This window comes from Phocoena phocoena, chromosome 10, assembly GCF_963924675.1.
Source record: "Phocoena phocoena chromosome 10, mPhoPho1.1, whole genome shotgun sequence".
Taxonomy (NCBI): Eukaryota; Metazoa; Chordata; class Mammalia; order Artiodactyla; family Phocoenidae; genus Phocoena; species Phocoena phocoena.
Genome location: NC_089228.1, coordinates 37,827,923 through 37,852,413, shown reverse-complemented (window position 1 = coordinate 37,852,413; position 24,491 = coordinate 37,827,923). Strand labels below are relative to the sequence as shown.

Genomic DNA, 24,491 nt, shown 5'->3' with positions numbered 1-24,491 from the left:
GGGAGGAGGGAGCATAAGCAGCTGAACCAGCCACATGTTCCCTCACTGCCCCTCAACGCCCCTGTGACCACCTTCAGCACCAGGCTCAGCTCATTTCCTCTCCCCAGTGGATCTCACGTGACGGCCGACCCCACTGCTCACTGGGTCCTGGTCACACCCCTCATGTTCCTGCCGCCAGGCTGTCTGTCTGGGGAAAGGGTGATCGTGCCTCCCCACCCAGCCAGCTGTGCTGTCACTACCCAGGGAGTGCTCTGGGTGCACCCTCAGGCCTGGGGAATGAATTACTGCCTGGATGGTGGGTGCAGCTGGCTGGAGGGCCTGCAGCAAACACCCTTTTCATCTATCTCTTCAAGATTGGATTTTGTAACAGCAAAATCCAAGCCATCTACTGCCCTGCCATTGCCCCTCACCCAGTGTGCCACCGCTCTGCCCACCTTGGCACACCCTAGCCTCCTAGAAGCTCCTGGATGCTGGGTAAAGCTGGGGCAGGCAGCTGCTGAGCATGGAGGCCAGAGCAGGGAGCCGGCCGCCCCTGAGGTGTGAGCCACTCACGTTCTGCTGGGAGGAGGGGGACGTGCGGAAGAAGAAAGCCCCCGAAATGTCAGCGGCAGATGAAGGGCGCTGGAAAATTTAATCTCCCAACTTTCCCAACTAATGTGACATTTGGATTCTGTTCTGATAAGCTATCAGCTGGCGAACTTTTTCCTTCCTTCTTTCCCTCCCTACCCCCACCTTCTGGCTGGTAATTTAAAAGTAAATGGTCTAGAAAGATCTCTAACTGTACCTCTGGCAAAGATTAAAAAAACAAAACAATGTTAACAGGCAGGAGAGTTGGGGAATGTGTGCGTGCTGATATTTATACCGGGGCTGGGAGGGCTGGGATTTCGGCCTAACCGACCCTGGCCCAGCCCCACCCGGGGTGAATCTCCCTCCCTGTGCTGTCCCTAGCCCCCCCAGCAGATGTCCAAGGGGCTGGGGGCAGGGAGTCAGTGATTTAGAGCCAGGGGTTGGGGGCTGCTGGGAGCAGGGAGTCCAGGGAGGGGGCCGGGCACCAGACTGGCCAAGGAGACCCCTCAGTGTCACCCCGACGCCCAGGGGCTTTGTACGGTGGGCAACTGCAGTCTCCTGGTTTATATTTAATGCACTGATTGCTAAAATTACAGCCCGCTGCTGAGGGGGGTAAGGAATTAGATTCAGGGTCTAATTAAAGGTTTGTTCTTCATTTGAATTTCAGATTCCAGCTTTAATTTTAGCAACTTCTCTGGGAGCCACGGAGGCTCAGCCAAGGGGGAAGCACACCTGCTTTAGCCCACCCACCCCTCCTTCTCTGCGGCCCTGCCTGCCTGCCCTCCTGAAGGCTCACCAAGGCCAGCCTGGTACCACAGACCCTCTGCAGGAATCCCTTCCTGCCTGCCCACCTCTTGGTGCCACTGGATACCTTGTGCTCGCTCCAGGCAACCCCCCAGGCCAATAGGCCCAGGAGTGGGAGTCTAGCTGTTGGGTCTTCTGCACCAGTCAGCCCAGGTGGGGCCCCAGAGACTGAGTTGTGACACCTCTGTTTACAGAGGAAATAACCAGGTTCAACTACTTTTGCCTCAAAAGCAGGCAGATGAATTTGGGCCTTGACAGGTTCACCAAAACAATCTGTTCCATGTGCCCTGCACCCTCAGACACTCTTGTCTCCTCTGTAGACCCCCTCACACCCCAAATGGTCACACTTTCACGTGAGTCCTCTGGTGACAGGGACCTCTCTCTGTCACAGGGCCACCCAAGCAGACGTGAACCAGTCAGTGAGGCAGAAGAGCAGTGTAGCTCTGGGTTCTCCGGTCAGTCCCAGCACCACCACTTCCGGGGTGGTGACCCCTGATGAGTCAGAGCCCTCTCCTTCATCTGAAGAACAGGCACAGGGACTGGGCTGCCTCTACAGCTTGGGTGAGACTGACTTAGCCCAGGGCCAACACTGATCATGGGGCCAGGCTGTGGGGTGGTCAGCACGCGGAAGCCACTTTCCCCTCACCACAGGGAAGGGTACCTGCACTCACCTGAAACACACCTGCATCCCGGCCCCACCTGCCTACCTCCAGGAAGCCCTCCCCACTTGCTCCCTCTCTCCCCTACTCTCACAGCACTCAGCATCCCTCTGTCCTCCCGATGCTGGTACCTGAACTGACCTAGGGGAAGAGGTCCAAGAGCCTCACCACCCTGCCCTGGGATGGGGCTGGGCCCGCCCCACACTGTACCGTGAAGCTGTGCCCCTTGGTGCCACAGAGACACAGCCCTGGAGGGGTCAGGGCCTCTAGGGAATTGTGGGAGGTGTAGGGCAGGGACCTGTGCAGCCACAACTCTGCAAGGCCAAGCTCAGAATGCTGAAGAGTGCTGAATTCTAACACTCATTTTACAGCTGAGGCCATGAGGTCCCAGAGAGGGGGGTGTGGCTCTGGCAGCTCCCCATCCCTGCCAGCATGGGTGGGGGCACTTACCAGCTCAGCGTCGGCCTTGGCGTCATAGTACACTATGTCTTCCTCCTGGTGGGGAAGAGATGCCTCATCACTCATGGTCTCCTGAGGTGCGGCCAGGACCCCCAGCTCTAAGGCCTGGAATGGCCCCCTCAGATTCCTCTGGGGCAGAGACCGTCCCCTTACCCATCCAGAGCTGCCATCCAGGGAGGGCTGGATGAGTCAGGCTGGATGCCCCACCCACACCCCAGCCAGACCGTCCTCAGGAGCTCTCACAGGCACCAGGAGGATGTGGTACCACCGATCGGTACCCCTGGGGCTCCCTGACTCTAGGATCAGGGTCTCTGCACTGAAGCCCTGCTGGGAGGTAGGGTTAGAGCCAGCCTATCTGCAGAGACTCTGGCTGAGGCAGTACCAAGGGAGAATTGAGGAAGATGGAAAAATAGAGCCGAGTCTGGGAAAGAGTGAAATAATGACTCGACACCGCATCTTCCAATTTCTTCTATTAAAAAGCCTGCTCATTACGAGCATGTACTTATTAATTATCTGTGATTTGTTGTGAAATGCAAGGGGGTTTACACAACAGGAGCAGGAGAAAACAAAGCCCGGCCCCTGTGCCTGCCTCCCAGCCCTTGCCTGCCTTTGCTAGCACCGCGTGTCCTGGCCTCGCCCGCCTGCCCGCCGCCTGGGTTCTCAGCCATCTGCACATCATAATCACCGGCTACCCCAGGGACCCGTAACACAAATGGGCTAATTTCATGTTTAATGATCTTTAATCAGAACTGAGCATGGCTGACAGCGGCTGCCAGAAGGTAAATCTGGTGCCATCAGGTGCCACCCGCTCAGGAGGGGCCACCCCACCCCTGCCTTGATAGGCCCTAAGGCCAGGACACAAGATAGGGCCACTGTCCGAGTCACCCTCCCCTGGTGCTCCTCAGCCCTGTTTTGTACAGCAAAAACCTGCAGCATGGCCCCGGAAGTCCCTTGTTCACTGGGAGCCTGTTTCTTTGTGGTCTGCAAATGGGGGTGATGACCAAGTGTGCTCCCAAGGGTCTGGCTGTAAAACAGCAAGCACAGAGCCAGCACTTACTCCACGGTGGGCCTCCCCTTGCCTGGGCCTGGCTGGGCCCCATGTACTGTGTGATCGCAGGGCTGCACTGTTCCCTCTCTGAGCTCAGGCTCCTCATGGAGGGAGGGACTTAGCCTTGGTGATTGTCCAGGTGCTGGGTCTGAGGCCACGGTTTGAGGTGGTCGGTACCGGGGCTAGTTGTGGGGAACAGTCATGGGTTCTCTCCCACCAGAGGTCTGGGGGGTGTAGGCCACTGGCTGGACCTATAGGTATTGTCCAAGCATTCTGGAACACTGACTACAGGCCTGGCGCTATGCTTGGGCAAGACCACACCTGATGACTGAAAGTTTCAGTCCTGTGAGGTATCTGCTGTGTCCAGCTAGGCCTCACACGCACTGCGGTACAGGGTTCTCCCAACAGCCCTATGACCCCGTTATACAGATGAGGAAGCTAAGGCAGGGATAAAAAAGGCATTGCACCCCGGCTCCATTCTGCCTTCTCGACTCATCTCCAACCCCTCCCACACCTGCCCAACCACCAGTCCAGAGAGACTGGAGCTCAGGTGGGCCCGGGGTGGGGGTGAGGGCCGGGGCCCAGGCTCCAGGGTGCTCAGCCTTTCCCTGGGCCCAGCTCTGACCCAAGCGCGTAATGAAAGCTGACATTACATCAAACACAATAAGGAGTTTCGGTTGATGAAGATCATTCCTGAACACACAAACCTATTAAACCGAGGGGAAAAAATATCAATTCAACACAGTCGCTGGTGAAAAGAAAATGTGATTTGTTATCTAAAAGGGGGTTATAAACACGGCTCTGATGCTCTTTCCCTCTGTAATGAAAATAGGCAGGCACAGTGGGAGGACTGCAGATTAGAACATAGGGCTTCACTCACCAACTTTTTAGGCAAATCTGCAAGGGTGGGAAAGGGCATGGGTGATGGGTAGGGGTCGGTGGCTCTAGGCCTCCAGAGTGACCTTCACAGTGACCCTCCTCTGGGCTCTCCTCACAGACCATGCCTGGGTCCTGCCTGACCTGGGCTGTCCCTGGGACACCTGGCATTCACTTGGGCCACCTGTCCAGCTACTCCAATGGCTCCCTTTGTCTCTTTGTCCTGCTGTTTCATGGACTCAGTGGAGGATGAGATGTTGGTGGCATCAGTGACACAGGGGGAATGTATCACACAGAAGGATTCTAGCCGCCCCCCCCCCCACCCCCCGCTTCAGACTGCAGGTGAGGCTCAGGAATCTGTATGCAGTCTTGGTGCCCCAGGGACTCGGATACACGTGGGCAGGACTCCTCCCTACCCCTCCCATCTTGAGAGGGCCCATGTCCCTTCCTTGGTAGAGAGTGGCATTAGCTATGGATGGTGGCAGGCATGGTGACATGTGTGAAAATACATTGTAAACCCAGCTGTGGTCACTATGTTTGATATGATGTGGAGCTGGGGACGGGGCAGGATGGGACCGTTAGGGTCTGGTAGGAGGGTCCCTGGAAAGGCCTCTGTGTCTACTTTGGGCTGCAGGTGCCCCAGTGTCCACCACTAGTGCCCTGTCTCTGGGACACAACAAAGAGGTGGTACCACCTAGCGATTATGTGCAGGGGACTTGGCAAAGGGTCCTGGCCTCAAATCCTGACCTGAACATGTGAGCTCTGGGATCCTGAGCAGTGAGTGAAGACTGAGGCTGAAGCCTCACAAGTCCCTGTGGCCCCTTGAGGCCTCCTGGAGGTCACCTCCATCTCACCAATGAGGCAAGGGTGCCTGTTAAACCCTTCAGCCTCAGTAAGGCTTTACCTCAGGGTTTTGATTTTCCACTTGTAAAATCAGAATGATGATGCTAGGAGGACAGGGAGTGAGGCCTCTCCAGGGGTTCGGGCCAACCCAACCCATGAGTGGCCCCCTTAAGCTTGTAACTTCACAGGCCCGGGAGGGGCCTGAATGTAGAAGAAACCCTCTGGTTGGGGTGAAACGTGTGTCCTTAACGTCCAGGGTACACACCTCTGACACCCCCTCCATTACGTGGTATTTTAGGGGCCATTTTGCACAAACTGGGCAGGGAGTGGGGGGAATCACCCACATGCCTCCCCCCAAAGTGGATTTCTGTGCATATATGACACATGAGGAGTGGGGCTAGGGGGCCCACACGGCCCTTGTATAGATGACACACACTCTCCTTAGCTGGAGCTGAGCCCAAGAGACAGCATGAGGGATGCTGGCAGGTGGGCGGCAGGGTGAGGAAGTGAGAGTGGGGTGAGCATGGGGAATAGCAATTGGCATCTACGTTTGGTGCCATGGAAGGCGGCTGCTGTGGCTTGGTCAGACCTGACTGCTGCTTGCTCACCAGGCCCCTGTGCAGGACCCAGGCAGCTACCCGGCTGCACCAGTGAGGACGCTTGGCCTTCCTGCCCTGCCTCATTGCCAGCTCAGCTCAGCCAAGAGGACTGTTTTCTGAGAGAGCCGTCTGTCGCCGGCTTGGCAGAGAGGCAGGCAGCAGGCCCTGTGGCTGGGGCAGACCTCAGGCCGGGGAGCCACCTGTCCTGTCCAGCCGGCTCCTTGGCCTGGCCCAGCCTTCGCAGCCTTCTCTTTAGGTTCCCAGGCAGAGCTATGTCTCCCATTAGACTCCCAGGGCAGGGCTTTGTCTCCTGCAGGCCCTAGGGCTGGCACTGAGGCCCTGGAACCAATGGCCTCTCCTGCCTCCCCGACCCATGCCCTGGCCCAGGTCCTCCTTGGTGGCCATCTAGATAGCAGATAATGCTGGCACAATGAGGTGCTGGCACCAGGCACAGTGTCCGGCAGGCGGGCCATCTTCATCCACCCTAAGTGTTATGGGCACCAAAGCACCTGCTGCCTGTCTACAGCGGCCATGGGAGGTGCTGCCTGCTAACAAGGGCCGTGGTGTCCAAGGGCTGCAGCCAGGGCTGTGGCTACAGGTTCGCTACCCTTGCCATGGCAAGGAGTGTGGGGTCATGACCTGGGAGTAGGGAGAGGAGCATGGCTTCACATCCAGATATTTTCCCCTCACTCTCTTGTCCCTCTTGACCTTGCAGACTCCAGGATCCCCCAAGTCCCTGGGCTGGTGTCAATGGTATGATTGTGTGTGTGTGTGTGTGTGTATGTTTGTACACCATTGCCCGTTTCTCAGAGGTCTGCATGCAAACCTACTGTGTGCTATTGACACAGGCAGGGCCACACCCTACTGATCATGTAGTGGATTCCAGTCTGGCCCCGTGGGTCAAGGGTTTCCTCTGTGCCCAGAACTGCTGACTGACATCCTCCCCACCTCAGAGATAAGAAGACTGAGGCCCTGGTCGCTCTGTCCACAGGGCACCTGGCTGGGCACATGGACAGGTGATGGGCAGCACTGAGTCAGGCTCAACTGCTTCTGGCCAAGAGAAGCCAGATGGAGCAGACAGATGAGCCCACTGGGCCACTGGCCTGGGGGAGCATGCACTGGGAACCATCTGTGATGGGGGCGCCAAAGGCGGGTGCTGTGGGCAGTGGGGGCTAATCCTAGAGTTGTGGCCAGAAAGAGGAGCTCTAGGGAGTTAACTGGAGTGGGAGGTGTTGCCCTTCTGAAGGAGGTAAGGGTATTCCTAAGAAGGCCTGGCTTGTGTAAAGGGCCTGAGCTTGTCACTGGGTGTGTTCCTGAATGCTGGGAAGGAACATGACTCCTTATCTGTCACCTCCTGAACGTTGTTGGCAAGGACATAGTTTCAAGGGTGGGTGGTACGCCTTCAAGGGACAAAACACCATCCTTTCTGCAGCCTGAAGTCCCCATATCCCCCCTGGCATGGACAGTCTGCACCCTGGCAGCTCTCCCTGGCAGCCCAGGCAGGGCTGGCTGGCAAGTCAGCTAATGGGCCCATCATTAGCACTGATGCCTTTTAGCCCGGCTGCTGGGCAGCTCAGCACTCCTGGGGAAGAGAAGGGCCCTGACCTTGCAGCTGGAAAGGAGGGGGCGCCTACAGCTCCACTCTGCCCAAGATACCTGTGGGACAGACAAACAGGCAGACTAATGGACTGGTGGGGGTGGGCAACGAGCATCAGGCAAACAAGGCTGGGCCCAGCTGGCCCTGTGGTCACACCCATAGCTGGGGACATCTCAGGTCAAGCCAGGGGATGGGGCCAGCAGAGCCCTCTCCTGCCTTAGGACAGAAGCACCCAGAGCCTATGGGCTGGTGTGGCCAGAGATGCACCCATAACATCACCAACTTGCACCTACATGGCCTGATGTGTGGACCGACCCTTTCACACATCACACCTGAGCTGACAGATAGCCCCCGACACCAGCTGGTCGTTTGCCAAATGGGGAAACTGAAGCCCAGAGAGGGGTGAGCCCTTGCTGGGTCCCGCAGGGACTGTGACCCAGTGTGCAGGGAGTGGGTCCTCAAGTAGCACCGTCTCAGCATCTCCTGGACACCCTGAGACCTGGGCCTTCCTTCCCGGTAGGCCCCCATGGTGCCCACTCGGCCTGCGATAAGCCGTTTCTGTCTTGGAGTAGCTGAAAATCAGGGGTCAGGGGTCCAGTAGGATGATCCTTGGAAATCTTGGGTTTTCTGCAGAGTCAGGGAGAAAAAACAGGTTTGGGGCCGAGGCAGCCTCTTCGTCTTCCTGTTTGGGGCCTACACTGGGAGGGAGAGAAAGCCAGGCCGAGGGCTTTCATTCCCTTATTTCCTGATTCCTTCATTCCCTCTCCTGTACCTGCTCTGTGTGTCTGTCCTGGGTGGGGAGGGGAGGAAGCAGATACATCAGAAACAAAAGAAGGGACAGAGCGGGAGCCAAGGGTTCTGGATTCCCAGAAGGTGGAGGGGCTGATGGGCTGGGGAGCAGGAGCAGCCTCACTGGGAAGAGGCAAGACAAGCTGGGCTTCAAAAGGAGGAACGGGGGCTTCCCTGGTGGTGCAGTGGTTGGGAGTCCGCCTGCTGATGCAGGGGACACGGGTTCGTGCCCCGGTCCGGGAAGATCCCACATGCCGCAGAGCGGCTGGGCCCGTGAGCCATGGCCGCTGAGCCTGCGCATCCGTGAGAGGCCCACGTACCGTAAAAAAAAAAAACAAAAAAAAAAAACGGAGGAACGGAAGGCATTCTGGGTGGAGAGATCAAGAATGGGCCTGGAGTGAGGTGTGAGGTGTGGCTGGAGCACAGGAGGAGGGGAGGGAGGAGGCAGGTTGACGAGGGAGGCAGGGACGGCCAGATCCTGGGGCCTTGAGCGCAGGCTCAGGCTGGGAATTGCAGGGAGTTGCCAGGGTGAGGTTATTTGCAGGTGGGGGCACATCCAAGTGGCCAGGGAGTGCAAATGGAGGCTACTGTGTGTATTTCTGATCAAGACGCTGAGGAGGCACGGTGGCCCAGGGATGGGTTTGTAGTGCTGGAATGCGGAGTGAGAAAAAGCCCAGCCCCCAGCTCCCAGGGAGGGAGGATCGGTCCAGGGAGTCGTTAGTTCATTAATGTGTTCACTGTAAACAATCATCTGTTACCCACAACTCCATGTGAGCTCCCTGAGGGCAGCACCAAGCACCCACCAGGCAGCAAAGGAAGAGTGCTATGGTGTGCGCTCAGGGTGGCCTGGAGGGATGGGGACTGGGGAGAAGGAACAGGTTTAGGGGGCCTGCATCATAGGCATGCACCCCCTGGCACCTGACGGCACAGCTGTGAGACTCTGCCCCCAACAGGTGACCTCAGGTAGGTCTAACCACTCTGTGCCTCAGGGTTCTCATCAGTTAAGTAGGAATAATAATCCCTCCTGCCTCCTAGAGGTGCCAGACTCAGAGCTGGAGTGAGTCAAGGCCTCCCCAATCCCCCTTATTGGCCCCTGGGTGCCAGGGGGCAGCTCTTGGTGCCTCTCCCTGCATTTAGCACAGAGACCACTGGGAGGCGTGGCCCACATGCCTGAGCAGGTGTGGAGGACACAGCGAGCCCTGCCAACTGGTCTGGTCCCCGAGGGTTCCGTCATCCTTGGCATCGGGGGTTTCCTGAGTCTGGGAGGAACGCTGCCTCAGTCTCTCTTCTGGTTTACTGTTATCCTTTGACAGGAAAGGTGCAGGTGTGTCCAGTCTTGCCCAAATCAAACACAAGCTGCCTGAATATGTGAGCCACCTGGGTGTGAGGCTGGGGATCAATGAGGCTTTCCTTCCCTCCCCCACATTCTGGGCCCTTCTGTCCTCAAAAAGAGTCCTGCTCCCAGCTTCTCACGCCGCCACTTGCTCCGCGCCTGAGCCCCTTCTGAGCTTTGCTGGCGGAAGGAGAGGATTTAGTGGCTGTGACAGCCTGGTCCCCGATCCCAGCCTGGCAGCCTTCTGGAAGACAGGCTGCTGCTCGGGGAAGTCTGGGAAGGGGATAGGGTCCCTTTCCCCCAGCATCTCTTCCAGGTCAGTGTATTAAAGTCTGGGAAGTCCTGGAGTCAAGAGGCCTCTCTGCCCCAGGGGCTGTCCAAGGAGTCTGTGCAACTCCTTAACCACCAAGGGGATGCCAACTTTGGGGAGCATCATTTCAGAGCAGCCTATGTGCTCATGGGGGACTCCATAGCTCCTCTGGGAGCTGGGAGTGGAATGAGAGGTTCATATCTGCACCCTGTGTCCCAGCACCAAGGGGAGCCTCAAATGTTTGCTGAACATTGGGCACAGGTTCCCGGCTCCACCCCACAGAGCCCTTGGTGCCCTTCCAGTGGGTCTGGGCAGCCTCTCTCTCCCTCTTCCCCTGCATGCACATCCACCCTTGCTGCGGGTGGGCAGGTCCTAGGGGCTGGGGAGGGCACTGCAGTTCTTACCTTGATGTTGTCCTGCCAGCGGTGGGCTTTCTGGAAGTTCTCTGCAGCGTCAGCCAATCTCTGAGGGACAGAGCACAGGGAGGTCAGAGACTGAGGAAGGTCTGTGCCCAGCCCAAAGCCTTCTCCATCCCCAGCAGTCCCTGGGGCCAGACTGGCTCAGGGACTCCCTGGACATCGTGCCAGACTCTCAGAGATTCCTTGATCCCAGACATTCTCCAGCTTGCTCTGTGGGCCCTTCCCCCACCCACATCGGGCTCCCACAGGAAAGGTGAAGCCTGCACAGACCTGAGTGGCATCTCCATGGGACTCCCTGGACTTCAGCTCAGCCACATTTCCTGCCCACAGGAAGGCAGGGGGACCCCTGAGGCATATTAAGACCCAGGCCCTGGAGCCAAGCCCACTGACACTCTCTACTAGCTACAAACCAGTGTCACCCCAGTGTCAAGAGGAAGGCCTTCCCCAGCCAAAGATGAAATGCCACAAGTGACAGAGTGCCTCACTGATGCACCTTTGCCCCCAGCTTGCTCAGGGCCCAGAAGGAGGTGCCCACAGCCCACCTCTGCCCACCCAGGCCTGTCCTCACTGTCCCTGTCCTGGCTTCCTGAGCCCCCTCCCAGCAGGGCTCTCTAAGCCTTCTGTCCGCACAAGCCTGGTCCATCCTTTGGTGCTGGTTCCTGTGGCCTCCTCCACGGAGGCCCCTGTGCCTGTGAGCACAGCTGTGTCTGTCCATCCCACACCTTGTTACCCAATACACCTAGTGCCAGACTGTGCTGATGTGTGGAGATATGGCAGAGTCAGCCCTGCCCTCCCACAGTTCAGAGGAGAAAACAGACATAACCAGGCAGAATAACTAGGGCAGGACTAGCTGAGGTGCTTTGGGAAGCTCAGCATTGAGGGAACTTGGGAGGTCAGGGAAGGCTTCCTGGAGGAGGTGCTGGAAACTCACTACCCTTTGAGCCTGAATCCTGACCCAGAGATTCTTACTTTGTGCCTCCGTAGATCCTGTCTCTTTAGGAAGTCTTTTTTGAAAATTAATTAATTAATATTTATTTTTGGCTGCGTTGGGTCTTCATTGCTGCGTGCGGGCTTTCTCTAGTTGCAGCAAGCGGGGGCTACTCTTTGTTGCGGTGCACGGGCTCCTCATGGCGGTGGCTTCTCTTGTTGTGGAGCACGGGCTGTAGGCACGCAGGCTTCAGTAGTTGTGGCACGCAGGCTCAGTAGTTGTGGCTTGTGGGCTCTAGAGCACAGGCTCAGTAGTTGTGGTGCATGGGCTTAGTTGCTCTGCAGAATGTGGGATCTTCCCGGACCAGGGCTCAAACCTTTGTCCCCTGCATTGGCAGGCGGATTCTTAACCACTGCGCCACCACGGAAGTCCCCCTTTAGGAAGTTTTGAGGCTCCTGAGGACAGGACTGAGCCTGACCCTCTAGGGCCTCCTGCAGAGCTGAGTGCAGTGAAGTCCTGTTCATCATAATGATGACTGTCACCCTGAACTGATCATCTACTGCATCCAAGCCCTCCCCCAGGCCAGGGACACATCACGTGTACCTGTCACCATTCACAATGTGCTTGACGTGTCCTCCTCAGATGAGGGTACCCGGCACAGGGGTGGTGAGCAGCCTGCCTAAGGTCACAGAGGGGCTCTGGGTTGGGCTGGGGCCCTCACCACCAAATTTGCCTTGCCCAGCCCATGACCAAGGTCCGAAGGTATGCTCCACAGGGCCCACCATGCCTGGGGAGGAAAAGAGTAGCTCTTGGTGTGGAAGGGGCTCTGGTCCCCAACTCCCCGCCCTATTTGACCCCATGAGTGGAGCAGTAGGGTCCTGCCTTCTGGCCTCCAGCCCCCACTCAGAGGGCCCTGCCCCCTTGGTATTCAAGACAAACACTCCCATCCATCAGTCCAGGCCTGATGGCTTGTGGGCCCAAGAGGGGAAATTCTAAAATAAAGCCTGGCAGCTGCCCATCGGGGGAAATGGGAGACCAGCTTTTCCTCCCTTCTAGCGTGGAACAGTGTGGTGGGGGCCTGGTGGGACTCCCTGTAGAGCCGCAGCCTCCACTCGCTGGGCAGGATGCCACCTCTGGCTGTTAGAAGGGCTGTGCAGAGCTATCCCTACTCCCGCTGGGCCTGGCTCCCCCTGCTCCTCAGGGCAAAAGCACTGAATGCTGGGAAGGCTATGAGGCTGGGGGACCTGGGGGCAGGGTGGGAAAGTCAAACTCCCTCACTTCACATTGCTGAGACCCTCCTGCCACCCCCACCCGTCTTTTTTGCAGGTTTTGTCCTCTGCCCACTTGTTACTGCAGTGACTGCTTGGGTGGGCCCTACCCCAATAATCCAGCTTCAGGAACCATAGGCCTCTCTTCTCCCAGATGGCTCTCAGGTCTTGCCTCCAATCCTGGCCCCTCCTGAGCTCCTGGATACCTTTCTGGGGTAACCCTTAGGCCCACCAGAGCTTGCAACACCCCCTCTTAGAATGAGCCCCTCCACCCTGTGACCACTGCCCCTACATCCCACCCTTAGTGTTCTTCACACCACCTTACTTATCATCCCCAGCCCAGGCTCCTGCGTCCTCTCTTGCTCTTCGTCATCCTTCTCCACACAGCAGCTGCAGCCTTCAAAATGTGGATCCTGGGGCTTTCTTAAGGCCCCAGGAGCCCCCCTGTGCCCAACTCCTGCCCCTCCCTTTCCATCCTGGGTCCTCCTCTCAGCCTAAACCACAAACACCCCCACCCGAGCCCGACCCCCTGATGGGTCCTGATTCACAAGTTGGCAGTGCCCTTCCGCAGAGGACATTACTGTGTGATACACACGGTTAACAACACTTGTCACTCCTGTTAATGGAGCACTGACCATGCGAGCTCGGCACCAGGCCTGGAATGGAGTGTGGGAGCCCAGGGAACATCCCCCAGGGTCTGCATCTTGAGGGGTGAGTCTCAGGCAGTCACTGCATACCCCTTTTCCTTGCCCAGTGGCCCAACACCTTCCCAGGGATCCAGACCCTTCTCAGAGTGGGCCTGGAGCTATTGCCACTTCATGGACGATGAGGCTGGGACACATGTGGGAACAACCGGATCAGGTCCCTTGCCACAGAAAAGCCACACGGTTGATAGGGTTGCAAACAGACACTAGTTGAAGTCTCCAAACTGGGCCATGGCCTTGAGGACCTGTACTCTCCAGCCCCTACCTCCCCCGCTGGCCAGCAGATGCCAGCTCCTTCACCCTTCAGGACTTAGGTCTGACGCTGGGATTCACAGGCCTCAGGAACATGGGGGCTGATGGCCCCTCAGGCTCGCTAGCCTAGTGGCCAAGGTGAGGGAGACCAGGGAGGGAGGGCCCCAGCCTCCAGCCTCCTTGAACTCATGGAGTCCCATGGGCTCAAAGGCCCGGGTCAGCCCGCTGACTCGTGAATAACGGAGTTGCAATAGCCACAGCGAAAGGATTACTTTTAATCCTCAGTAATGATCAAGCCATTATTATTTTTTCGGTGTTACAGATCAATCAGTCCGTCCCCAGGCACCGGACGTGTGGAAACTGCTAAATCCACAGGCCTGGTGGTGCGGGAGGAAGGGTTGAGGCAGCTGAACGGGGGCGGGGTGGATGGGGCAGGCTGTGGCTGCACGCGGTCCCTCAGGCCTGAGGGTGAGAGGGAAGAGGACGGGAATACACATGGCACGCACGAGGGGCCCCAGGTGGGGATCAGAGCTTGGACCCTGGAGCCTTGGGTTCAGACCCCAGCTTCCCCCTCCAGCTCTCAATTTCCTGCCTATAAATTAGAAGTAGTAACCTTACCCACGCAGAGGGTAGTTAGGTTCTTGGCAGCCCCCTTGCTCCAACTGCCAGTAGCTGTCCATAAAGCCCAGTGCCCTGGTGTTTCACTTGCTGGCTCTAAGCACACAAGCCTTTTGCCCACCTCTGGGCCTTCCTGGCATCCACTCTTTCTGCTTGGGATGTGCTCCCCATCATCTCAGTCAGTGCTATCAGACTGTCACCTCTTCTGGAAGCCTCCTATTGCCCTTGTCCTGTCCATGAGCTCCCCTCCCCTCTGCCAGGCACTCAGACTTGTGCTCCTGTCTTCACAGAGCCCACAACAGTCAGGCCTTCTCGGGGCTGGCTGGGAGACTGCTCAGAGCCCTGCCTCTGCCTCTGCCCTGCCCCGAGGTTCATCCTCCTTGCACTTCCCTCCCACCTCCCCCAAGTCCTCCTGATGGCCTGGGGGAGACAGGATGGGGAAGGACACTGAGATCCAGAAGTAAAGGGAGAACCTACAAAGACTCCTAGCAGGGCAGAGGCAGCAGTGGGAACATGGCTCACTTCATCTCAGGGCTCCTGCCTGTCTGGGGGAGATGTGCTCTGTTCCCATCCCTGACTCTGAATACCTGTTCCCTGGGACCAGCTCCCTGCTCGGGCTCTGGGCTCTGCTCTCAGAGCCACCTGCAGTCTCTGGCTCTCCCGCTACCAGGCCCCTGCGCATTCCACTCCCTCCTTGTGCACTCCTGCCCAGACTCCTCCAGCCTGTTTCATTCCCTCACCCTTGAGGCGTTAGCTTAGACCCCATTCTCCTCCTAACCACTTCCTGACCCATGGCAGGCTCCCATCTCTCCCCATCATGGAACTTAGAGAACCCTCTGCTTTTCCCCTTGAGCTGAGCTTGGTGGGCACTGTATCTGGCAGCTATCAAGTTTACAGTAACTTGGCCCCTGGCACGTAGTAGGTACACAATGAACATCTGATAAATCAAAGTCAGAATGTCTCTGAACCTGGGTAAAGGCTTGAGTCTGGACCTGCCTGGTCAGCTGTGTGACCCTAGGTGTGTGGTTTAACCTCTCTGAGACTTTTTCTTCATCACATCCTGGAGGGTGAGGGCTGCCTATGAAGGTGATGCTACGAAGTTGCTGATGGTGGCTTGCCTGGCCTGCGATGTCTCCATCATGGCCAAGGCGTTGGAGGGGACTATGGTGGGACTGCTGAGCAGGGCTGCTCACGGCTAAGTCAATTACGATAACAGCGGGCATTTCAGAGGCAATTATCAGAGAGTTTCACTTAACAATCAATTTCCCTCAGCGGAAACTGTTCTTACGGGAAAGGGCAAGAAAGAAGAGGACTGGGCTGTGGACAAAGCTCCCCTGGGGGAGCAGCCCCCTCTACAGACACCTTTGAATTTCACTAAGTTCAAAGTCTCTCAATTGCTCTGGAGCTGAGATAGACCATGACCTAAGATAAGGGACCTGAGGCCATGGTGGCTGCCCCTCAGAGGCCAACACCTGGAGGATAAGGGCCCCCCCCCGGAGGAGCGGGGCTTGGGCCTGGTGGGTTGGAGCCCTCAGGCTTCTCCACTCCATCCTCTTTGAGGTCCCACTCCTCCCCCCAGGTTGGTGACCCCACTTCTCCTTGGCCTCCTCCCTTCATCCCCCTCACCTGGAGGCCCCCCCACCCCCACCCAGTGCTGGCCTAGCCTGAAAGGGTCTGGGGAGTAACTACCCATCAAACAGGATTTGTTCTGTGCAGCCCAGAGGGAAAGACTGAATGAGTTTTTTGGTCTTAGTTGGTTATAGCTACTTTCTCTTCCAAGAGGTTATGAGAGGCTTAGGATGAAAGGCCCTGAACCCAAGAGGCACAGGATATTGAGGTATGTGCCAATGGGGGCTGAGCCTGGCAGAAGCTGTGATGGGCGCTCTGAGGTAGAGGTTGGGGGCAGCAAGCCCAGAGTAAAGTCCTAGCACCAAGTAGGTGCCCCAAGAACACCGCCAGAGGGTTGCAAAGAAGGATGATACCAGACACTGCCTGTGTAATTACCCTGAGCTGACTGGTGCAGTTAATCCAGCGGCAGGTGGAAGACTGTACCTCTTCCTCACCCTCCCTACCCCACCCCTAGCAAGACACCTAAGAGGTGGCTTTTTTTTTTTTTTTTTTTTTTTTGCGGTACGTGGGCCTCTCACTGCTGTGGCCTCTCCCTCTGCGGAGCACAGGCTCCGGACGCGCAGGCTCAGCGGCCATGGCTCACGGGCCCAGCCGCTCCGCGGCATGTGGGATCTTCCCGGACCGGGGCATGAACCCGTGTCCCCTGCGTCGGCAGGCGGACTCTCAACCACTGTGCCACCAGGGAAGCCCGAGAGGTGGATTCTTTTGTTCCCCGTTCTGTAAGGGGACTGAGCATTAGTGCCACTGCCCCAGGCCCCTGGTGAGGAAGTGGTGGAGGGGGCATCAGTAGGCCTACCAGCAGTGTTGGATGCCGAATGTTCCAGGGAAGGATCAGGTCTGGCCAGGTGGGGCGTGGCTGGTTGGGCTCAGGTGTTCCCTTACCTGCTTCCCAGAGTGGTTCCTTTGCCCTTTCCCCAGGAGAGGGGATCAGTAACTGGACTCTCAGATGCTGCTCTGAGCCAATCCCCCCCATCCTTGGTGTCACTGGACCCAGTCCCTGGGAAGGGGTAAGCACCAGGGTGCCCAGAAGCCCCTGCCCAGCACAGCACTGCCACCACTGCCACCCTGCTTCCCTCCCCACCTGTGGGCCCTGTATTAACTCTGTATTGTGTACTGATAGATACTAAATGCAGATTTCCAATTTTCAGAGCAGTTATGGTCTAATGAGTAAATAATATACATATTTCAAACTGTCTAAAAAACATATCTGCATAATCAAAATATCTGCATAATAATGAAGCAAGATGCAGTTCAGCAAGGAAGGCACTGGAGCCCCAGGGCTGACAATAGGGCAAGACGCACAGGCAAGTGAGGAGTCCTGGCCCTGTGGGTCCATTCTTCCTGCCACCTCAGCCTGAATGGGTGTTTGTCTGTCTGTCTACTGCCTTCTTCAAGCAGGTTCACCCATGGTCAGGGACCAGGAGAATCCTAACTTGGCCCTGTTCTTGCACAACTTGTGCCTGGGGAAGGTACACGTGTGGGCAGACAGTGCCTGCTATGTGAGCGATGGGTATCCTGATGCCTCTGACTGCTCAGAGCTTTATGGGCACAACCTCACTCACCACAACCTTCTGAAGGCGGTCCTGTCCTGATCCCCATTTTGCTGGGTTCTGAGGGGTGAAGAGAAGTGCACCAGTGTGGGCAGAGCAGGCTGACAGGACCCATGACTTATGTATGGCAGGTGATGAAGAGGTTGGTGGCTTTGCCTTCCGGTCAAATGTGCTGCCGACAGTGGCACCTCCTGGGCAGCACCAGCACTCAGCCTTCTGGTGAGCCCTCCCACCTTCTCCACCCCTTCTCTCCAAAGTCCCTTCTTTCACCCGCTTCCTGCATCCATCCACACCGGACACACCTGGCTCCTGTCCCACAACACATCTGACCCACGCTTTCTGTATTAACCGTGCTTCCAGCTTAAAGATGAAACAACCACCGGAACAGATGAAAAACAAACAAACAAACACCCAAAACCCGGACCAAAATTCTAGCAACCGAAACTGCAGGGAAAACAACAAACACTCCTAGCTGCAAAGGGCGCCTGGTGGAGGGGGGAGCCATCACGTGAGGCCCACGCTGTTGTTAGCAGCGACAGGCTCCCTGACCTTTTCCCTCACCAGCCACACGTGTTCTCCACGAGTTGATAAAAAAGTTAGTAAAATGGAATTTTTTCTTAAAAAAAAAAAAAGGTCAGAATACATGTAACAGGGAAAAACTCATTCGAGTTGTTCCCCTCTGGAAGGGGCACCCATCTCTCCAGCCCCGGGCCTGGGCTTGCTCACTCCCTGTGGGCACCCTGGCCTTGGTTATCGATTCCTGTGCCCCCTCTGTCCCTGCCTGCAAGGGGCAGCCTGTGTTTTAATTTCCCAGGAAAAATATGAAGAAGTGAGGGGTGGCTTGTGATGAAGATGGAGATGCAGCTGGGGAACCTGGTGTCCAGAGGCTTGAATTTCAGACCAGACAGGATCATTCTGCTCAACCAAGGGCAGCTGCTAGCTTATATTTTGCCATGGGAGGACTTTTAAAAAATCCACTCTGTCCTATTACTGGTATGTGACCCCAAAGTGGACATTTTCACATCAGGAAAAGGAAAGCCATGTGCTCTGAGATGCTCCTTCCCGGGAAGGAAAGGAGGTGAAGCCACACTCAGGTGATGACAGAAATTCCACTGGCTTCAATGGACACTTTAGCTTTCAACAGGAACCATGGTCAATACAAAAACGTGTCTACAGGGCAAGGGGTGAGGAAAGGGGCTCTGGAGGCTGGGCAGGACATTTGCTGGGGCCAGCCTGAATTTACAGAGCAGTTCTCAGGAGCCACAGATGAAGTCCTCTCTCAGGAGATTTCAACTCTGGCATCAGGCTGCTTCAGGAGGGGATGCATGTGGCCATGCACGGCCTCATGCTGAGGGCAGTAGGACAGGCCCGGCTCTTGGGGCCCTGCCCTGCCAGGTCACTGCTGCTGCTCCTAGGTCCCCCACTGGGCACCTTTGAGAGGTTCCTTGATGAGAGATAAGCCAGTAAGTCCACGTACCGCATCAGGTCTGTGTTTGGGCTGTGGCCCCGGAGCCCTGCCATATGGAAGCACCTTGGCCTTGAGGAGCCCGAGCCAAGGGCTGGGCCATGTGGACTCCAAGGCTGCTGGGACTCCTTCCAAGGCACTGCCCTGCTCAGCACAGTCCCTCAGGGTCAGAAGCCGCCAATCCAGCGGGCACCTCCTCAGTTCCCAGCATGAAACCTGCACATCTCCACAGTGAACCAGTCCCTGGTGAACCAGGTGAAATTTCTCATAAATTTGACAGTTTTTTCAGTCTTCCTCCCTCTTTGGTGTAATTCACCAAAGTTTCTTTCCTTTTCACCCTTTTAAAAAACACACAGAGAGCATCACGTGAAGGTATCAGGCCCAGGGCTGTTGGCCACTCTTGAGGTAGAGGAGCAGGCAACACGTCATTTGTCTAAGTGTACCACGGAACACGTCCTTTCCCCTCATCAGGCCACGTTCTAGAGACACCCATGTGTGGGCATGGGTGTGTGTGTGCCTGTGTGTGACAATGCCCCTGCCACTTGGGAGGCCCGAGCTCCTAGGGCTTGGTGACTGGCCCAGCATGTACTTCGGGAAACATTAACCTCTTCTCTCTGGACCTCAGCTTCTCAAGTCCATAATAGGCACCAGAAGCCCACCCGGCCCTCCCAGGGCTGTGGAGATGTGAATAAGGTATGGACAGAAGACAGGATGTAGACTCACCCACGAAATTGGAGATACAGTCCCAGGGAGTGGGTTGCCCCTTCCCTCCCCTCAGCTTCACCCCAGGGGCCTACTGACTGCTCCCCTTAACCTCAGCTTTTCTCTTGGGCCTTCTGACCTTGGCTTGACCTCTTCCCCTCTGAAGCTCATGCCAATTGACTGTCACTCGCCTCAGCACCACCTTTGTCCACTGTCCCCCAGCACCCTGGCCTGGCCTTCAGCCCAGCCCTGCCCTGCCCCAGGAAGAGACCAAGGTCCCATTTCAGTGTCCTACTCAACCAACCCCATCCAAGCCGGGCTGTCCCTTCCCTAAGGTCATCCCTTAGAAGCTGCTCCCCTCCAAAGCCCCCTATTCCTGTGCCTCCTTTCTCCCTTCCAGACCAGACCTCTCCAGAACACCCCCCTCCCCTGCTCCAACCCAACTTCAGACTCCCACCCAAGCTGCTTGGCATGAGCTCATCTGCCCCAGGCCCTCACACCTTCAGGCCTCCCACACAGACCCCTGTGTCCCCAACCAGTGCTTCCTAGATGCCCTGACCACTCTTCCCTTTCCTGTTGCCATCCTTTACAGGGCCCTGTGTGGCCTGGTCCCACCAAACTCGTCACCCGCACCATGCTGACCTTGAACTCTGCCCACCTGCCATGCTGAGGTTCCCTATACTTATTTGTGCTGTGCCCTAAACCTGGACTGCCCTTCCTGCCCCCTCCCCTGGCAGCTCCACCTCATCCGTTAGGAGTCAGTGCCCATCTACCTCTTCCAGGACGCCTGGTGCCCTTGCCAGGCTGGGTTTCCAGAATCCCCTGTGGTGTCTCCATCACTGTTGCATCTGACTCCCTCCCAGATGCGGTCTCTAGAGGGCAGGGACTTGATTCTTGGATTGGTGTGGACGCAGAGCTGGGCACAGGCTTCTACCATGGCCAGTGGGGTGGGGGTGGGGGCGTGGATCAGGAGGTGCCCTTAGGGACCTGCCGTCTTGGAGGCCCTGGATTTCCCTGGGATGGAGACTCACAGACCAGGCCAGAAGCAGCACTGACAGAGCACAGGGATCCAAGGTGGTGCAGAGATAAAAGTGAGGGCAGGGTGAGGCTGAGTCTAAGTATGGGTCACACTGGGCACACCATGTTGAGGGGCCAAGGGGTTGCCTCAGGGGTCTGAAATGCTGACGTCTGCTCTCTGGGACTCCGACTCCACTCTGGACCTCATGAAAATGTTATCTACCAGTCCCACCCAGCTGCTGCCAAGTCAGTGATGAGGTGGTATTGAAGCAGAAGCCATAGGGGCCCTGTTGGAGTAAGAGGCTAGGGGGTGATGGACATGGGCCCCTCATCTGGCCAGATCAGCCAGGAGTTGGGTCCCTGGGGAGTTCAGCACCCCCTGCCTGGGCCCCAGACGAGTGCGTTCTCCTGATGTGCTCCAACATCGTCCTCCAGGAAGCCTTCTCGGATGCCTCTATGCCCCACCATGGGAGGGTGGTAGTTCCAGTGAGAAGGCTTTGATGTGACCTTCCTTCTTTTCTGTCAACAAATGTTTATTAAGCACCTACTGTGTGCCTGGCCTGTGTTAGGCATGAGTAGGTCCGTGAGCGGTACAGACACGGCCCTGCTCTCATGTGATATACCATCAGTAGGGTCTTCCCTATCTTCCCACTACAATTCAGTCTCACTGTCCTGAGCACTGTCCTGAGCACAATTCAGTCTCACTGTCCTGAGCCTCTACCTGATAGAGGCTTCTGCAGGAAGAGCTGCCTGGGGTGGCGACTTCACTGGCAGAATTTAAGGGTGCTAGGAGGCCTTCCTGCTATGAAATGTATTTCCACCTGAGAGCCTGAGTGCCCCCCACCAACTAGAACAGCAGAGCCTGAGCCCCTGCCTGTGAGGATAGCAGAGCCCAAGCCCTTGCCCAGCTGCCATGCTCCCTTCCCTTGATGTTATTTTTATACTTTTCCCTAAAACACAGCCTGAGCGGGCCCTTCTCGACTCTATTAACATTAGGAATCTAATCAGTAATCAGGCAGCTCATAATTTTCTGATTAGCTCTGATTAGGCCCAACCTCGGGGGGAGAGGCAGTGGGACAGTGAGGAGGGAGGCGGGCCCAGAGGGGCACGGGGATGTGCCTGAGGGGGCACTGGCAGGGCTGGAGGTGGAGGGCAGAGGGAAAGAGCCCCTGGTCCCACTGTCATTTGTCCTGGGGGAGGGTATGGGGTGAAGCCTTGGGTTGCACTGGGTCAGAGAGGTTGCAGGGGCCAGAGAGCAAGGGCAGCAGGGAAGGGGCCCCAGGCTCATCTTGCAGCAGGGACCCCAGGGCAGTTGGGCCGGGATTTTCAGGGGCCTAGCTTGATGATCATCACCTTCAATGTGGAGACAATGAGGCTGGGGCCCCTACTGCACAGTGGGGGAGCCAATGCCTGGAGGGACTGCCCAGGTCCGATGGTGCCAGTTAGGGGCAGAGCCTGGACCTGTACTGAGGCATCCCAAGCCAGGGCCAGGCCTCCCTTTTGCCTGAGGCCTGTTTGTCACCTTCGCAGCACATACCCAGATGGAACCATGGTGCTGGCCAAACCAGACCCATGGTCATCCCTTGCTGACCATGAAGTCCCTCATCCACTGGACTTTCCCACAGGCCCAGATTTCTTGGCGCCACACCCTGGAGCTCTGCCAGGTCAGGGTCAGAGTGGCCTTGCCCCTGGCCCTGGTCTGGATCACAGGTCACCACCTGTTGTTGAATGCAACAATCCAGATGACCTCTGATGAAATGCACGAGCCCATCGGAGGAGGTGTGTACAGCTAATGCCATGCAAATTGGCACGGAGGCAATCAGCCTGACTCTAAAAGCTGCCCTACGGGCTGCAGGCTGGCTCATTGTCTTTTCTGTCAATTTGCATCTCATTACCCAGAAGGCTGTGCTCACTGGAGGTTAACAGAAAAGGAGAATCAAGCAAGCCCCACTGCGTCCTGCCTCCAGCTAGGGCACAGCCCACACGTGGGACAGGGCTGCCTGGTGGACTCTCCCACGAGAGATACTCCACTGGAAGCCTTGACAGCCCTGTAACCCCATCACCACCACCACCGTTACCTCTGCCCCCACCAGAGTGTTTTTCTCAGCACTACCATCACCGTTACCTCCATCATCACCACTGATCCCCACTTAACCACCATCAACATTCCCATGACTACCGCCAACATTCCTCATCACCACTGCCAACATTATTCCATTATCACCACCACTGCGACCCCTATCACTATTGCCAACATTATTTTTATCACCCTGGCACCACTCCCATCATCATTGCCAAAGTTATTCCCATCACCATTACCATTGTCATCCCCAGTGGGACTCCCATCACCAATCAGCAGTGTTACTCCCATCACCGTCACCACCATCACCAGTAGCTCCACCATCGCTACCTTCATCCCCATCATCACAGTCACCAACACCATTACTGTCACTTCTACTACCATCACCATCTACCACTGACTCCACTATCAACATCACCTCCACCACCACCACAACCATCACTAGTATGGCCATCACTCCACTGTGGTACCTCCGCTAGCATCTCACATCTCCTTGTGATCACCACCACCACCACCTGCCCCATCACCTCTGCACCCCTGAGGAAAGTCTGATGAATGGGCAGAGACTACTCACTCTTTACCTTTCTCTGCCCATCACCCTCCAGCATCATTGGAAGGCTAGGGAACCTGTAAACAAATGATTCAGTGATCACAGACCTCATAAATCAACCAACCAAATCTGGCCTGGACGCTGGTGCTTGTAACTGGGTGTCTCAGAAAGGAAGCCCTCACGGCCAGGGGGTGGGATGGGGGTGCACGCCCTCTCTGGCAGAGCCCCTGGGAGGTGGGGCTTACTTTACTCCCCTGATCAGGGGCCACAGTGCCCCATGGGGCGGAGCCAGGAGCTTTGTGTGTGACATGGGCGACTGATGCTAGTCCCCCTCTGAACCTTGACTACTTTGTCTCTAAAATGAAGCTTCTAATAGTCCTGACCTTACAAGGCTGTGCGAGGATGAAGGCAAACAATAAGAGAACGTTGAGTATCTAGGACCCACTCAAAACGTCACATAAAACCTGTGGGAGAGGAGTGTGGTTAGATCAAACTGGGAGGGCTTCCTGGAAGAGGGAACAGCAGGCCAAATTTGAAGGCCAAGGCCAGACAGAGAAGAGGAGGAAGGGGATTCCAAATGGGAGCCTCAGCTGCGCACAGCTGTGCGGAGAGGAGGGCGGTCTCGGCCAGGGAAGCTGATGCAGGCCTTTGCTCCTCCTGAGCCTCCTTCCGTCCAAGGGTGTTCGTGGTCTCAGTGTGGCTGAGCCTCTTCCACAGGACATGGTGATACACACCTTGCTTCACACATATGGTCCATTTAAGCCCTATGAAGTCCAGTCATCATTCTCATTACACCAACAAGGACACCAAGGCTGAGAGATAAAGCCAAACCAAGAGGAAGTAGGGGCTCCCCCACAGAGGTCACCCGGAAGAGTGGGAATTAGAGCCACATCTTTCCACTCGGGCTGCCGTTCTGCTAGGTGTGGACGCCTGAGACTCCAGCCCATCGCTGCCCACCACCTTTGGTGGTAGCAGCATGGGCACCACCTGGGACACAAGGCTGGGCACTGGTTGGCCCGGGGGCGATGCTGGGGGCCTGGGCAGAGGCGACAGGCAGACAAAGGCCTGGAGGCGGAGGGTGGGGTGGGCACAGCCTGGCTGCCAGGTGGAAACGTCCAGGGTAAAAGCTGCTCTGAATACTGGCTGCATCCCGCTGCTCCAATCAGCCTCGACACTCAGTTATTACGAGGAGTAAAGGCGGCCGGAGGGACAGCTGGAGCCTTGGCGACAACATTTAAGGCGTTTGTCAGAGCCGTGGGACACGGGCTGCCAGGCGCTAATGGCTTCTGCTCGCTGCTGCCAAGTGAGAGGAGGGCGGGCAGGTGAAGGCGGCCTTGCTCCTGCCCAGGTCCTGTGCCCAGCCCACACTGCGCGGCTGCTCCACAACAGGTAGGGCCCACCTGGGCCTTACAGATGCCTAGCAAT

General features: G+C 56.8%; 1 protein-coding gene across 4 annotated transcripts in view; it reads right to left on the bottom strand.

Annotated features, from left to right (window-relative positions):
• CACNA2D2 (calcium voltage-gated channel auxiliary subunit alpha2delta 2) overlaps positions 1 to 24,491 on the bottom strand; it is a 136,991-nt gene that overhangs the window by 20,649 nt on the left and 91,851 nt on the right. For all 4 annotated transcript variants that reach the window (XM_065886053.1, XM_065886055.1, XM_065886057.1 and 1 more), the window contains exons 4-5: positions 10,289 to 10,348; positions 2,481 to 2,525 (exon numbers count right to left, since the gene is read on the bottom strand). In XM_065886053.1, the coding sequence (XP_065742125.1) occupies positions 2,481 to 2,525; positions 10,289 to 10,348 (105 nt within the window). The remainder of the gene's footprint in view (positions 1 to 2,480; positions 2,526 to 10,288; positions 10,349 to 24,491) is intronic.